Raw genomic sequence first — 18084 nt, forward strand, 5'->3', positions numbered from 1 at the left:
ACAGGAAGTGGATCAGAACAGTGACCAACATCACCTGAATGGTGCTTAAGAGGATGTGATGAATCTAGGCATTGTTTGAAGCGCCTCCTGTCCACACTGGAATCGTCAGAACTTGAAGACAATTGATGGACATCCAATGAGACTCCTTTCCAATGGCAGTCTGCCGATACCTGGGATTGTGCAACAGGCTCGACTGAGGGGGTGACTACCCATGGGCAAACCCCACCAGCCTCCACTGGACTTCCGGTAGTCTTCTCCCAGGTTCAGGGGAGCAGGACAGTGACCTTCATCGAGGAGAACCAGTGGGACGAGTAGCCACCTCCTCCACTTGCACAACACTGTCACTCATCAATTTTTCGTCGAACACTTTGTCCATCATTAATTTCAGTGACACTCCTAATTCTGCCACTGTGTTCACTATAAGATTAATCTTCTGATCAAACCTAGATTCTAAACTGGTAATGGTATTAGGGTTGGAAGCAAGGGAGCCAGGCACAGGAGTAGGCGGATGAACAGTGGGAGCGCCAGTATTAGGAGAAAAAGCAGGAATAGGAGTAGAAGGAACAGCAGGAATAGCTTCTAAACTAGGTTTAGAGGTGGTTTCTAAGCTAAGTGATCGTTTCTCGGCTCTAAAAGCCGCTTTCCTCTTCCTATCCCTTTCTAACTTATCCAAGTGAGATCTATGTACTTTCCACTGTTTCTCACAACAATCAGAACATCCATTACATGTTTGCTCCCTGCTACATTCTTGCCCTTTACATTTGCTGCAAATCAAATGCAGATTGTACCAAGATTTTGTCAACCTAGTTTTACAACCTTCGCTGCAACAGCGATGACTAGAAGATCTAGAATCTGGCATGACTCTAACTAGGAACCTGATCCAAAAAAACTAATACGCTGACAGAAGCTCTGAAAGCTACCAAAATAAAGTAATAATACTTCACCAAAATCCAGCAAATACAAGTGAAAACCATGAAATAAGCTGCTGCAAGAAGCAACGATGCATACATCAGAGCCAGCAGAAACAAAGTGAGCTTATTGGCCAGCTTGTTTCTCGTGTTCCTCGATAGTGAGTGGGGCTTCTCACCTAGACAAAACAATAGAATCGCTACCGTGAATTTTTAAAAAGGCTGCCACACAAGTAGAAGCGTTAGCTATGTAATTACTTGGCAAGTTATTTATAAGAAACTTGTGGTTTACCCAAGCCAATAGATCACACCTTTGACCAGAGTCCATTAAGCAGAACTTATGTGGAAAAAGGGTAGGGGATTATTATGTATATAAGAAGAATTAAAACCTCCAAACCACAGTTCACCTACACTTTCAAGAATGAGGATAGTGAATCCCCAAGGTCTTAGGCTATATCTGAGAACAATATACAGTCATCAAAAAAAGTTATACAAAAAACAATGAGGTCAATTCAACAATAAATTAAATTATTAGCAGCGGTTTAACTAGATCTGTTATCACTTGAGACTAAGGCATTAACATGACTGGAAGAGTGTAAAAGTGGGGTGAACTTCCAAAGTAAAGGCTTTCCTCATCCTTCTGGAACTAAAAGTTTTCCCTGTGAACTTTAGTTGGTCTTCCCTTGGCATACAGAAGTTACAGTTCTAGGGTGAATGAATAATTTATATCTACCTTTTGCAACATACTGCATGATGACTCCCAAGTGATCCGCTGTACATCTAAAAGCCCAACAGTGAACCAAAGTGACAGCAGATCTCGAAGAGTAGCATCCAAAGTTTTAAGAACAGCAGAGTTTGTCGGATCAGATGTCTTCGTATAAAGAGTACTCTGAAAAATATTTTCCATTCAATATACTGTACAGGTACTTCATTCAATTCTAGGGCTACAATCTTTTGCCAGGCATAATAAGTCACCAGTAACAAATAAATACCAATGTAATTATACACTGAAGAACAGATAAGGGATCTAATAGGCAGAAATAAAAAATAATGTAAAGTAAAAAGCTGAGCCTAAATAAACATTTAAATAAGCTAAATAACTCTGATGACGCAGTATATATGTTACAATTGAATGACAAAGAAAAAATACTATACAAACAACAGGTCTATACAGAAGACTAAAAATGCTAACAAGTAAATCTTGACGCATATCTACTAAGAATTTGACTCCCCCAGAGAGTCGTGAAACTTGAGAGGCAACCCAGTAGTGAGGAGGCTGTAATGCCTGCCGTAGACGGTCTTCCCAACGCATGACGTGAGCCTCTGCATCTGGACTTCCGTTTTCAAACTTGGAAGAAATAAAAGAATGGTTAAATATTATGTTGTTCTGTTAATCACTCTGAAAAAAAGGTTATCATGATTCTGCCTTCAAGATCTTATTAATTAGCCAGTTTTTTAATCTTAAAAAATTACCTAAATGCCATATATTTTTTATAGAAACTTCCTGCTTCTACTGGACCTTTATTGCCAATTTAGGGCACACAAACCAAGAGCCAAATTCCTGATTAAATGAGAGAACCAAATAGTTAATAAGGGTTGAGATATATGCCATTAATAATGGATGGGAGAAAGGTAAACATAAAAGGTTTGTATACAATTAGTAAATTGTTTTCCAACTTCTTATCATATTCACACACATTATAAACTTTTTACTTTCATTACAGTCTAATGGCTACCAGGAGATCAGAATTCATTAGTAATTACTGTAGTACGAGTAGACCATCAATTTTCCGGTATTCGCTGGTTCGGAACCAATTTTACAATTTAAACTTCAAAATGCCCTTCAAAACTAGTTTACTCGGTGGCCAACAGATGGCGCTGAATGTTCCAGCACTCATTCTTTTTGTTTACTTTGTTAGTGCTGGTTGTGATTGTCAAATATTGTTACATTATTCACTAATTTTGCTTATATTTTTGGTAAATCTTAAGAAAAAGGATTTGGTAAGAATTGCTATAAATAAGCATACAGTATACAGTGGAACCTCGGTTTTCGTACCTAATCCGTTCCAGAAAGTCTGACGAAAACTGAATCGTACAAAAACTGAAGCAAAAATTCCCATAAGAAATACAGTAACGTAAATCCCATTAATCAATTCCAGACACCCAAAAATATTAACAAAAAATACATTTTTTACATAATAATTATAGTTTTACATAAAGAAAGCAATGAGAAATAAATATAAATGACTAATGAAATGGATAAATGAACATTTAACATAACTTTTACCTTTATTGAAGACTCTTGCTGGCGTATGGAAGACGGCGAGGAAGGGAGAGGGAGGAGGAGAGGTTATTGTTTGGAAAGGGATCCCCCTTCCCTAAGGACTTCAGGTATCAAGATCGGCCACCCAGATGCCACTTTCAAACTTTGCTACGAGTTCTTTCTTGAATTCAATCGCGTTTCTCATCTTTATCGAAAAGCTGGCACTTGGAACTTTCTTTGGCCCCTGGAGGCTTATTTAGTTAGTTATAAATGATTTGTTTAACCAGACCTCTGAACTCTTAGAAGTTGCAATCAATCAAAAAGCACAAGAAACAATGGATTACAGGCAGTCCCCAGTTATTGGAGGGGGTTCCGATCCGACAGCGTGACGATAAGCGAAAATCGCCGATAACCTAAAATCAATAATTTTCAGTTATTGGTGCCTCTGCTAGGTATGTATCCAAGTGCCAAAAAACCAGATCACGGATAACCAGGGACTGCCTGTATTACAAAGTTTGGGATGAACGCACGGGGTAATGCTCACTCAACGAGAAACAAAGGCAGACTGGGTCACAAACGCTTGAGATGCTTTGTGAAGCACGCGGTCAGCTGGACAAGTTTGGGATGGAGCATTTTCAAATGTACGATAACCAAGCGGATGTACAAAAACTGGGGCACAATTTTGACGGAAACTGAATTGTACGAAAACCAGGGCATTCCAAAACCGAGGTTTGACTGCATTGTACATTATTATCAATAGAGAACGTCTTGCTCAATCACATGATATAAGTCTACCATTGAGCAAACGATTACACTTCATCTAAAATCCATGTTATATGTCACATGTAAAAATGACAGCATACAATAGTGGTCAATTTTCCATAAAAAATGGGCATGGACAGATGCATGAAAACTAGTACATAGAAGCTAATTATTCAAAAGATGCACCCCTACATAGATTGTGTTATTTAATCTTTTATACCTATATTTCATTTAATTATTTAATTTATATTTAATATTTGTTTAATGTGTGTTGACAAGAGGGGAACCATCGTTGGTCCAGAAAATTGAAAATCAGGCATGGCCTACGAACCAAGGGCGCCAGAGAAGTGATGGTCTACCTGTACCAATAATTCAATTCTGATCTCCAGCCATTTTTTGTACTGTTTCTGTAGAGTTCTACATAACTTTACTAGTGACAATTTCCTGTTCCAACTACTTGTGTAATGACAGACAAAGGATTACATTATTGCATTATGCTAGAGACAGTGTTAAAACCAACAAAACTAAATAATGTGAGCTCAGTTCCTCACAGAGGGTTACTCTTGATGGGAAAGGTGTCATTCACCCTCTAATTACTCATTTAATCAACAACTGGGTACTTGGTTTGTCCATCCCAATTGGGTATTTAAGCTTTGATAGAAGTAAGAGATTTGTAATTCACATGAACATATTTCTTCCTGTATTGTGTACAACATCCTACCATAGTAAGATAATGCTATCAGAATTTTTCTTGCAATCTTACACCTGAAGTCCATTGATGGAGATGATGAAACTAAAAGGTTACGGTACTGATTCTAAATACTGCCATATATTTCATTCAACTTTTCAATACTTAAGTTCTAATACAGGCAAATAATAGCTAAAATACATTCTAGCAATTAATCAAGACAACACTGACATCTCTTCAATTAGTTTTAGTTCCTGTAAAGTAAAACAAAGAAAACCACAAAATAGTGCAAATTTAGCCGAAACTCAAGCTTGAAAGCTACACAGCCACTATGCAGCCTAATCTACTAAATATGTTAGGGAAAATAGGTGGTTGACATACCTCTGGATTATGTTTAATTAGCTCTTGAACAGCTTTATGATCTATTGATAAAGACGTAGCCATGTGGATTAGAAATTCTGAACGCTCTTCTGTGCCCAACTGGGTATAATAGTAGCACATGTCTCGCATATCTTCCTGTAATATATGGAAAGATACTTTTGATACTTGACAACAAGGTATTCATTAAATTTATCCCATTTGAGCATTTCCAGTGACAATAAGGGCTTAAAACTGGCACTGGAACCAAATATATTCAAAGTAAATACAGTAACAGTAACAATCAATCTTTAACTACTACTAACAAATAGGGACTATGAATATATATTACCATTTTTACTGAGGGGGAGGATCAATTCACAATGTTAGAATAAGGAACAAAAAAACAAAATTACTGTAGTGCTCCTTTCTCTTATTGAAAAGAGGGAACAAATTATTAACCACTCCACAGATGGTCCTGATTATAATGACCATGCACCTAACACCTGTCTGTTTCTTTACCTCAAACCTCTCTTAATATTCCTAAAAAAGTTCTTCCCCATCACGAATCATCATGCAACAGTCTATTTCTCTTGCTTCAACCTTCACCTCTCTCTAATTGATTCCCTTCACACAGCGTCAACTATAGAACCCAACAAGTTCCCAGCAAGCTCGCATTTGAGCCTTTGTCCTGGATTTGCAGTGAATTTGAAATAAGACCCTATTAAATCCATGGAGAAGAGAGCATAATTTGGGAACAGTCTAATAAGAAAAACTATCCCATGCATGATGATTAACTGCTAGTTTTGGCACAGATGGCACGAGTTACACAACTTACGTCTTAAACATTCTAATCATACGGTATTATTTTGAACAAGTAGCTTAAGATAAGTGCATCAGCTATTTGTTAAATGATTTTTTTCAACACATACCTTTTCATATACTGTATTCAGTGGCTTGATCAACTAGGTTTAAGAGAATGAATGTATATTTCTGATTTCATCTCTTAATATGATAAACTGTAATTGATCATTTTTGTTTACATTATCACAATAATACAATAATTCAAAGAAGTTTATTAGAAGTTCATAATATCAAGGTATAAGATTCAGTGTCTTGCAAGACTTCAGTGTTGTAGCAACAGCATGGGATGTTGCAAGTAGAAGGGATCAGTTTGCCTTGATAATTAACTTTTACTATTACGGCAAGTTATATTTCATTATGATGTACTAAGAGTGGGTAGTGAACAGGTGGAAAGATGATGAGTACAGCACTGGAAATTCTTTCTGATAAAAACCACAAAACAAGAGTTTGTGATTTGCTTCGCAAGACACCAAACATTCATTAAGCAGAGAATAGGGACATGTGAAGAAGGCTAAAATGTTTAAAAATGACAAAAAGGCTTTGTGCAGTACAGAAAAAACCTATTTCGAACATGCAGCCCCTAGGCCAATAAGGTTACTGCCAGTTCAGCAGGTGGAGCAAAAAGAACTCGGGATCAATCAACGATGCAAAAGTCTGTCAGCCATAGATCCTTTAGGAGTGCTTATCAACTGCAAACTTCATGATAACAAACTTCAAAAAATATATAAAAAGCTTCTTGAAATAGCTCACAAAGATCTTTTTGGCAATGATACCCACCTGCCACCCTTGAGGGCCTGTTTCCCCTTGAAGTGAGATCTTTGTATTAAGATATACTGTACTAGACTACAATCATCCTGAATTCATGCCTTTGACTGAAGATTTCCAGTAGTATTGTACAGTATGGAAAGAGCTTGTTAAAAGCAACTGTGCTTCAAGCAACCCAGAAGAACTGCCCACTGACACTTTTCTTGGTCAGATGTTCCTCTATTGGAGTGATTTACTGATTGATTAACTTGGCCTCAAGTCACATCATTTCTGTTAGGTTGTTATTCTTGCTTGTTTGGGCATGGGAAACAGCAGTATGAAGGTAACTCTCCATCACTGGTTGGCCTTAATGTGGGAAGGTAGAATGAACAGTAATTAATCATCATTTATCATAGTATAGTATCTCTTCCTGAGAAAAATGTGATTTTTTTCAAAAACAAAATACGGCACACTCTTCCATGCAAACCCTCAACATATAATTATCGTACATTTGTGGTCTTCACATATCCCAAACACTTCATCCCTGATGAAAAAACAAACTGTCTGCCCACTGCCAACACTAAATATGGGCCTCACAAATTCTGAGGTCCCACGTAGCATGGAGCCTTACATTTCATGTAGTCTGAACAATTAGCTGCAAGATAATACAACAGGATGAGGAAGCAGGAACTCTAACTTTACGTAAGTGGTCTGTATGAATAAATGAATTATTTCTAAAAAATATTTGTTTCACAACAAACCTATTACAGGTAATAATTTATTATACCAAATTACAATTTAGATGGGAAGGACTGATCTGCTCAAAAACCCAAGATATGGCTGACTGGGATAAGGATTCATCTAAAAACTCCTGGGAGTCAGATAATCAATAGACCCAAGGATTTTTAGGAAAAAAAAAATTACTTATATCTGTGGAGATGGAGCCCTTAGAATCCCATTCTCTGTATCACTATCTTAAACAACACATTTGTCACGCTGATGTTTTGGCCGATACCCTACCTTCTACAACAGAAGCCTACAACTTCACATATGAAAGCTACCCATGAAAAATACAATACACTTTCACAAATCTACTCAAAGGAATATATATAAAAAATTTAACTCACGTCGATGGTAAGTACACTATTTTTTGATCCTCGTTTTGATACAGCACGTTCCAGGGCATCCTTCGTTGCTTGTAAAAGGCCAGAAGGTGAACTCAGTGGTGGTGGAGAAGATGGTGGTGACGGCATTGGAGACGGGAGAGGTGAAGGAGTAAAGGGACGATCCTTACTCAGTGAAAAACTTGATGCACTCAAGGAGAAGGGAGTGATTGTAACCCCTTTTCGAACTATAGGGATTGGAGCTGTCATTGTTCTGTCTCTAGGACTCCTGAAATAATACAAAAGAAATGGAATTTTTTTGTTAAAAACACCTCTATTTAACCTGCAAAAAAAAAAAAAGGGTTAATTACCATGCAAACTGCACACTTAATACTACTTCAGACAGCAGTTCTTTTTATTAATCTATTTCCTAATAGTAAAATCATACTAAATTATTGGACTACTTAAATTTGCTAGACTACTTAAGTAAGCATGTGAAGAGTGACTTATTTTTAATGATATAGTTCTAAGAATGAAAGAAATATTCATTACTATATTTACATAAATAATACTAAAGTACTTACTAAAGCTACTATCAAACTATGTATTCATGTGCTCTATAACTAAATAATGATAATTTCAAAGTTGGGTAGCTCCTCAACTTACTAGATGCTTCAGAGTATAGCTTATACTTGAGCATTCAAGATACTGTAATTTCTTATCATTAGCAACCTAAAATATACATTATACTTATCATTCCGTTCAAGATATTTATCCACAAAATACATTTTACGTTTAAAAAGTTTAGAGTAAAAAACCATCCTAATAATGTATATGGAGAGTGAGTCTTAAAGTTGAGGGGCTAATTATTATCTTGTAACTATTTGGCATGCAGTTAAAAATGGATTAAAACTGTTATCTACCACACATTGTTAGTCAGCTTCCAAGAGGATAAAGACAGGAAAGTACTGTTATGAAGACTATGTCTTTTTTTATATACTATACCAGAAAAAAAAGACACCAAGTTATTCATCACCATGAAGTTCCCTAAAGGGAATCTACCCAAGCAAACTTGGTACCTGTAATAGGTAATAAAGAAGCCATGGTTCTAACCACTAGAGAAGCATAAGGCAGTTTTAAAATTGGCCTACTCACGTGGAAAACTTTCCAGGCAAATATATTAGTCTGATATATTCATCACGTGTGTCTACAGAGCCAAGCACCTACAGACTACACAGGCTATAATCACCCATTATAGTATTCTCATCGCTTGTTTCTGTCACAAGGTTAAAGCTTACTCTTTACATTTATGTACTATATAGTACCTGTCGCCAGACATAGCAGGAAATTAAAAATCTCTAGGTAATAAGGTGACCCTACTGGTGCTAAGAAATACTTTCCTAGTGGTACTGGCTTAAATTCCTAAAAGACCTGCCATTAATTCTACTCACAAATATTCAAGGTCAATGGTAATCTTCCCCATTGGAACATCCCTTAGTCTCTAGCTATCTGTATATCAAAGTTGAGGCATATGCTCCATGAAGCACATGCTTCTATCTTAAGGGGATCGGCTGCCTAAAAAACCCAAAGAATATGAAACATATTCGATTTGCTGAAAAAAATTCTAAGGCTTCGTAGAGCATTTAAGAATGTGTCCACGAAGTATTATGCTAAAATTCGCCTTACTTTTCTAGTTATGGCCTCAAATGTAACAATAACTCTATACCCACAAAACACCAGTAGCGCAAATGATTTAGTCTGGTATAGTTTTTGTGATATATGTTACGAAAACTTCCTTTGAAATGAAATATATAATGTCAATAATATCCTAATTGGCACCTTCTTAGTTATTCCTAGACAAGACAAAGCACGCATCGTCATGAGGCTCAGCGCGTGGCCACTGGCCAACAGTTGCCTATAAACTTGCACTTAAAAAGGTGACGTTTTTTCACGCTCGCTAGCCTTGACTGAACTCTGTGTTTTCTGCGGTGTTTTTAGTTTTTCACCATGCCTAAAAGGTCCAAGACTTCACTTCATGCCTCTAGAATGCGGAAAAGCCAAGTGGATAAGCACATCGAAGAAGCAGAACAGAGAATTCAGGAAACTAGTGCCATAGAGGGGAATGAAGCGATGACGAGAGAGAGGCCTGCCGCGCAGCAAATGGCGCACGCTATGATCTCTGCTGACCAGACACCAACCACATCCACCCCTAATTGTCCCTTTATTCGTTCATCACTGCTAAAGGGCAAAGATATTTTAGAAGAAGAAAGCAGTAGATCGGAGGCTGATATTATCAACGATAGTGAAAATAAAATGATAATAATAAGTGAAGCAAGACTTGAAAAATTACTTGAATCACGAATACCGAATTGTGGATGCAAAGTAATTCCGAGGATCCATTTGGCAAGGGATGGATTTGAGACACTAGTAAAAAAGATATGTCCTAAATGCAGAGGGGAAATTATTTCAGAACCCGCAAAATGCCCACCGATTTCTACAGAAGGAAGGAATGCTCCAATTTACAAAACCAATGTGGCAGTAATCTATCATTCTTTGTTGGAAGATTATGGATTCGCGGGACTGAAGAGATTACAAGGAACGCTTGGTATAAAACCAATGGGAAATAGCAAGTATTCACGCCATCTTAGATATCTTTATGATAAAATGAATACATATTTTCAGATGAAACAAGAGAAAATCTTTGAAAATATACGAACATACTACAGGAAATATATGGGAATTGTATCTGATGAAAATGGAATACTCAATATTGACGTATCCTACGATGGGACATGGATGAAAAGAGGCCATGTTTCTAATGTAGGTATGGGAGTCATAATAGAAGTGTGCACAGGATATGTGATAGACTTTGAAGTGATGAACAAAGTTTGCAAAGCATGTGCTGCTAAAACGACTGAACTAAAAGAAATGAAAATAACAGAAGAAGATTTCAACGTGTGGAGAACCCTTCATGATGAAGATTGTAATATAAACTATGAAGGTACATCAGGAGGGATGGAAACAGAAGGCGTCATAAGGATGTTCTCAAGGTCGCAAGATTTGGGATTCCGCTACGCCGCCTTTGTTGGAGACGGAGATTCCAGCGCTTATAATAGTGTTTTAGCAATGAACGGTGGAAATGGACCGTATGAAAATTTAAAAGTGGCGAAAGTAGAATGCATCAACCATGTAAAGAAAAGAATGACTAACAGAATGAAGAGACTAAGAGAAGATGAAAAAGAAGAGAGAGTAACAAGAACTGGAAAAAGAAGAAAAATTTGGAACAGAGCACACAAGACTAAGTTTGCTGGAGCACAAAGAGTAAAGTTTGTAACACAAACAACTGTGCTTGACCATAACTTTGGATACAGAAACGCAACACTCTTCCAAGAATTTGGCATATCTTCTGCTCTTCAACGAAGCCTAGAACTTCAAGATAAAGAAAGAAGAAGATTGAGTGCCAGAAAGAAGAAATTCCCAGAAAGAAAGAAAATACACAAGAAAATTCAAGAATATGAAGCTGGAGGATTTTAAATAACCACATAACCTGGCGACAATGAGTAGCGTAGGCAACTATGATACCCTAGAGTAATACCTTATGACAAGATCAGACAAGGGGGGACCAGGAGCCTAAAATTTATAATAATGTGTCTTAGGCACAAAGATAATCAATTAATATTCCTATTCATAATAATTTTGCATTAATACTCAAAAATAAAAACTAAAACCATAAAATTAATGGTAACACAGTCTTTTACCTTTTTTTATGTACCTAAAACTTTGAAGGCCCGTTTCTCAAAACATAAGTTTTTCACCTTCAAAATGTATCTCCTCCCTTAGTATTGGACCAATCTAAATGAAATTTCATATATAATATGGGGAAACATGGTAGATTAAAAAGAAAACGGGGATTTTTAATATTTTGAGTTTCTGATTTTTGGCAATTTTTTTCTGTAATTTTTCCTGGAAAATTTCATAAAATAAAAAAAATTCATATCTCGAAAAATAATTGAAAAATCAAAAATCCCCGGCTTTATATCGAAGGTCCATATGTGTTCTATACGTGGTTCAAATCTCATCCCTTAAAACCAAAAAGCAAAGGAGGAGATGCATTTTGAAAATGGCCAATTTCGGCCGAAAAATGCTCTGGCGTCACAAAACCTAAGGTCACTGAACAAAAGTTTTTTCCCCAGAAGTTCCACACAATATCCTTTAACAAACCCCCTATATATCAACAACCTGTCGTTAAAAAAGTCGGAAACCAGCCGATCCCCTTAAACTTCCCTTCTATGATGTTTTACTCAGAATTTACATTTTACTTCTATTAATCTTTACTTCATATTCAACAAATTTTACGAACTTTATTTCTTTCTTCAACCACTTTGAGTCATAAGTTTCAACTGTGAACATAACAAAGAGAGGCATTCTCCTATTTTCTTGTAAACCTGATGGAAACAGCTATTCAGCAAGTCCCAAGCCTCTCCAGATAACTATGATGGGCTTGCAATAATGCTGTCTACTTTCATAAATATGGAGCAACAAAGATCTAACAATGATATTTAAATATTTCTATGGATGAATATACTGTATATGAATGAAAATGTTCATTATGTTGACATCAAAAAGTGCCAAGAGGACCTGCACTGCCTGCAACACATCCTTAGAATTGGTGACTATTGGCTTAAAAGTGTGGGAACTAAACTTCCTAATTCGTAAGAGTTCATGATTTGTCTGATGTTAGCAAGTGACAGCCATACTGCCTCATCTATTGAGTTCTGATTTGGATACTTTACTATAAATATCTGCTGTCAATCTATGAAACTTTTGCATTTTTAACTGGTAAAATATGCTAGAAATTTCCCAAGGAACTCATCTGAGGAGTTACTGTTACTCTTCTTGCTCTACATATCCAATAATTTCTTCATTATTAACTATATATAGTTCTCACAAAGCTCATGACAGCTTTTACAGTACCAGAATTTCAAAGAAGGTATACTGTCGCATTAAATCAGGATAAGAAGAGCTTGGACTCACTCAATAACAGCGATCAATATTATAAAGTGAGTATCCTCTAACAAAAGAACCACTCAAGATGGATTACAGCGCAACTGAGTTTTCTGTACAGTGCATACTGCTGTGTGAGCTGTGACCCATGCAACTTTCAGCCAAGGCCAGGTGGTGGCCAGTCCTATAGTGTTACCACTCACAATCATGGCTAACTTTAACCTTAAATAAAGTAAAAACTACTGAGGCTAGAGGGCTGCAATTTGGTGTCTGATGATTGGAGGGTGGATGATCAACATACCAATTTGTAGCCCTCTAGCCTCAGTAGTTTTCAAGATCTGAGGGCAGACAGAAAAAGTGTAGACAGAAAAAGTGCAGACGGACAGACAAAGTCATCTCAATAGTTTTCTTTTACAGAAAACTAAAAATGGATTCAGAGGGCATCTATAAAAGGACAAGAAAATGCCTTTAAGCACGATGACAAAATGTTTGGAAAACACCAGAAGAACAGTGGTAGCAAAACTAAGTTCAATTAAGGTGAATGGCATGAGTAGTGCCAAAACATCAAAATAAAGAAATTAAAATATTCTTTGATGTTCATCTAAAAATTTGCTTGAATAAAAACAAAATAATATGAGCAACTTTCACAAAAGATAACACATAAACTTCCATTTCTAAACTGAGTGAGGCACTGGTAAAAATAAGCACTGAACTGGGGACAATTCTTCACTCGCAATATTACGCCACTGCAAAATGCCAAAGCTCTCTCAAGAGACGTAACTCCCCAAAAAATAATGTCACTTGAATGAAGTCTTTCAAATGGCAAGAGTGGGTCAAAATGGAGAAATTACAATAATCACATACACTTTGCATTGATGTGAACCATAACTACCAAACAGCTCTCCCCAACAACAACAATGGTGGTCCCATGGATGTGATTATCTCCTGGACAACATGAACTCAACAGATAATAACCAAGAATCAGAGTACAAGATACATAGATGCCAAGCACCGCATGCCTTAATATTATGATGACATTCACTCTATCATTAAAGTGGGAGTACTGATCCGGAGGAAGTTAAATATTATACACGCATACACCCACAACATACATATATGGCCAAGTCAAATGACATGCATGGCTAGCTACCTAAAATGAAAAGAAAGCCAAGCAATTACTAACTTGTAAAAACATGCAATCAAGGAACTCAACACTGTCACAGTATCTGAAATTCATCTGTCCAACACAAAAGAAGAGTAAATATAAGTAAAACAAACTACTGTAACACCAAGAACATCAACAGCAAGATAAATCAGTCCAACAATTTGGGGAATATGCTCACAAACACATACACAAGATGAAATGAAGCTAACATCCAGGAGTATAATAAAAAAATGTGAATGCTTAAAGTGACAAAAACACAACATAGGTCAGATCAGTACTCAGGGGTCAGTTAGTAATACCCAAAAGGCAGGTCAATTACCCCTCTCCCTGAGGCATGGGGACATTCCCCATAAGGGACAACTAGCTGATGAATAAACACCAAAATTTTAGATCCATAACAGCAACTGTGAAGATATTAGGCTCTAGATTTATCATACTTTCCCACTGAGAGCTGAAAGACCAAATGCCAAGATAAAAATCTGCATCAGAAGTTGTAAAAGATGACACTCTTGCATGCAAGTATTGTATGTCACTATACCTAACATAGGTGTTGTCATAAGCGAAATGTATGGGAAACTTCACACCTGTAATTCTAAACACAAAGCATTTATGAGTTTCCAAGTTCTTTTGACTCGAAGTAACAGCTACTGAAGGACAAATGCCTAAATTTAAAGGACTTGCAACAGAGGATACATTAATTGGCATATTAGCATCAAAACTCTATACTGTACAGAGAGATTTTTAACATACATACTATGTACCTTTGCATCCCATGCCAAAACTACGTTAGGTTACAAAAGTTTCTTACAAATCATGTTCAAAGTTTGGCAATATTCTAACTGTTGCATTGTATGTTTTATGGAGACATCTTTACTTTGCAAAAGTATCCATGAAATTAGTGTCAACTGAGAGATTTAGTGAATTATGTTGATTTTTCACAAAAAGTATACAGGTATCAAACTCTGAACATGAGTTATAGTTAATTATGAACTTTTTTATTTTGCATTTTTTTAAATGTTAAACTGTTTTAGTATGAAGTCTATTCCAAGTCAGTAACAGGAATGTGAAACAAACTTAGAAATGGAGATGAACAAAAATAAGCATGAATATAATAAAGAGACAATAACTATCATACAAAACAAAGAATAATAATTAGTTATCAAACAAGGAAATTATTAGCAATATGACAAAATAACTGAAAAGAAATCAACAACCAATGAACTATACAGTACTAGTTAGTTTTTTATGTTCTTCTGAACTTTCTCTCTCTCTCTCTCTCTCAAATCATTACCCCATGACTTCTGCAAAAACCTAGTGTGTGCAAAAAATTCACCCTAATACACAAGAGCAAAAGGATTATCTATTACTATTAAACCTCATAATACATTTAAGCTATATAACAACGATGAAACCAGAATTATGAAAGTTCAACACTTCCTTCTGATACACTAATATAAAACCCTGACCTGAAACTGGAATGATCATTGTCTTTACAAAAGAGAGCTTAGCTAAAATCACCAATACATAAGATCAAATGCTAGGTTTGCTTAATTAAATTCACTAATGGAGAGAGAGAGAGAGAGAGAGAATTCCATTTTCTCTATTTATTACTGTACTTCATTGTAATTACTTATAACAAACATATGTCAACATAAATAAAATAATGCAGAAATGAGACAGTAAGTATCAGACTGCCAAAATCATTGATACTGTAAATCAGTCATTCCTTTATCAGCTCACCACTGATCCTGCTGTCAATTACGCCTGAGATTTCATTAGCTCAACCCAGCCACCTGCTGAACAAAAAATGAGCGCTAGGGGAAGCTACAATGTAATCAATATTTCATGTGGAAAACTTAAGTCAGTAAGGACTGAAAATAATAGGTGTAGCTATGTGTGTGCATGTGTCTATGCACGAGTGTGTTTTCCACATTAGTGCAGGCATGTTCAACATCCTTGCAACTGGTCTCATGACAGCTTAGTTCTTTCTAAAGTGTTTTGTTGCTGATTATAGAAATGAATGTATTTTTCAAATAGCTTTGCCTATCTTGAGGTTCATGCATTTTTTAGCATTCCTGTTTGCACAGTTCAATCAGTTTCTGGGTAAAACTTAAGATTACTACTGCAGCCTAGTTCCCGCCAGTCGCCAACTACAATACTATGTATATGTCTTTGATTTGTGGTTATGATATTGACTGTCTTTTGTTTATGTTTTTTTGCTCATCTCAAGGTACCGATACTAAACACAGAGCCCATTTTGCATGTAAACTGGAGTTACTGAATCAGTGGGGCGCAGTAGTAGTCGTCTATTTTACCCACTTTTTGTTTTCCCTACCATAAAAAACTTTAGTTGTTTCCCACTGAATTCCCCCAGTGAGGAAACACAAAATCAACTCATTAACAACAACACTAGGCTAAAGATCGGTAATGCATAAAAAATGAAACAGCAGTCAGGAAAATACACAGGTTGTACTTGGCAAGAAATTAAAATATCGTTGTACTGTAATAACATTATGAAGGTCAAAATTCCTTGAATCTTACCCAAAATCAAATGAAAATCTGGTAAAATTTTACAAGTTGCCAATAAGACTCCAGCCAGCCATTTTTGCACAAAAAACCATTTTGAGTTTTTCATGCAAAAATGACTAGGAAATAATAGGGCACTAAAAGAACCTTAAAATACCAATATAACTTCACCTACGGGTGTTGACTGGTTACAATTTTGCCGTATTAGCTATGGAGGGGAGGGGTTATAAGTCATAAATTTTCTAATTTTTTTATTTGTCATTTGCACATAGTGTTTATGGGGTTCAAAATAATGAGAATGAAGAGCTCTTTTCAAAAATGTAAGTTACAATTTCATTGTGTGTATTGGCAACTTATAAAATAATACCGAAAATCTTTCCACTCTGACTGACAGTCCTGACTGTTCCTGGTAATTTATCCATAATTCACTGATAATGGACCCCAGGGTTAGCCTACAGTAACCTGAATTAAGTTAGATAGGCCTTGGGTACCCTTGGATGGATTGGGTTAGGTTACGACTGATAGGCTTGAGCACAATTCAAGACCCTAAGAATAAAAATAAGAAAACGAATCTCTTCTGGGATTTTCCTTAATCTTAATCTTGAAGTCTCGGCCAAACGATGCCCAGAACTGCCCATAGCCAAGGCCAATGAAATCCTGGCGCTATGATAAAGTCTGCCCAGAGGCAGGTCTAAGACAGGGTTAACACTAGCTGACACAGAATTGACTAACCTTGAAACCGTACAAACAGAATGGAGATTAACTTTGTGAACAAGCGGTCCTGCGCCTAGAGACGTCGTGGCAGTGAAATCTTCTCCTCCTGAGGGTCGTAGGCCTATGCAGATCCTAGGTCTATAAGTTTTCCAGTCTATAAATAACTTTACGCCCCTTGGAAGAATCCTCACTGACGTGCCATAGCAAGTATTCATACTCTATTTGGGTGCAAACTACGCAAGCAAAGAACAATGTGAGTGTCCCAAAAAATCACACCTGTGTTTTTCATGAGAAAAAAAGGAAAACGAGACACTACGCCGTTAATGGGCGCAGTTTGTAAAGAATGAACTTCGACTCGGTGCCACACTCGACTCGACAAGGGATCGGGACGAAGGGCAGACCACCAAAACATAAACAAACATTGGGCGGCCCGGCCCTTCAACTAACGACCCATTGAGTCGACTGACCACCATATTACTATTCTCTTTCGAGGTCGACGGAGGCACAATTGGTCTTTGAAGAAAAGATTCAGGTTGATCAACGTCGTTTGCCTATGGCTGGAAACCAGAGCTTACCTGGCACAGGATAGACGTCCTGGGACTCATCTCTTATAGATATGCTTTGGTGACTGGTTTTTCTCCTCGCTTTTTCAATTCCATTTGTATTTTGTTCAACCACTTGTGTGTTAATATCAAAATCGAATAGATAATTAAAACTTCTTAAATATTATTTCAAAATTAACAATGACTATGCAATTTCAGTTGAATTTATATATATCGAAAAATTAATCAAATAAACATGGCAAGAGATCGTAGGTCGTTGCTATGAAACTTATTGTGTGGCAGGTAGCAATTATATTTGAGGTGCTTTACTCGATAGAGTTGATCGCTTATTAGTTTTCACAGACGTATACCTGCAAGATATACACGTACGTATAATGAGTTGTATATTTGAGGGCACGTATGGTAATCTACCTTGTGCTAATA

The 18084-nt window shown here is 36.6% G+C and overlaps 1 protein-coding gene across 5 annotated transcripts in view; it reads right to left on the bottom strand.

Annotated features, from left to right (window-relative positions):
- Positions 1-17934, bottom strand: part of LOC136829462 (malonyl-CoA decarboxylase, mitochondrial-like) — a 39218-nt gene extending 21284 nt beyond the window's left edge. The window contains exons 1-6 of one of the 5 annotated variants that reach the window (XM_067088161.1): positions 17117-17475; positions 14178-14309; positions 7714-7978; positions 5003-5137; positions 2101-2256; positions 1642-1797 (exon numbers count right to left, since the gene is read on the bottom strand). In XM_067088161.1, coding sequence (XP_066944262.1) covers positions 1642-1797; positions 2101-2256; positions 5003-5137; positions 7714-7978; positions 14178-14209 — 744 coding nt within the window. In that variant the 5' untranslated portion in view covers positions 14210-14309; positions 17117-17475. Of the gene's footprint in view, positions 1-1641; positions 1798-2100; positions 2257-5002; positions 5138-7713; positions 7979-14177; positions 14310-14396; positions 14579-17116 lie in introns of those variants that run through there. The other 4 variants (XM_067088162.1, XM_067088159.1, XM_067088165.1 and 1 more) reach the window with 4 other exon arrangements.
- Positions 17935-18084: the final 150 nt, after the last annotated feature.

Source organism: Macrobrachium rosenbergii, chromosome 44, assembly GCF_040412425.1.
Source record: "Macrobrachium rosenbergii isolate ZJJX-2024 chromosome 44, ASM4041242v1, whole genome shotgun sequence".
In the NCBI taxonomy this organism is placed as follows: Eukaryota; Metazoa; Arthropoda; class Malacostraca; order Decapoda; family Palaemonidae; genus Macrobrachium; species Macrobrachium rosenbergii.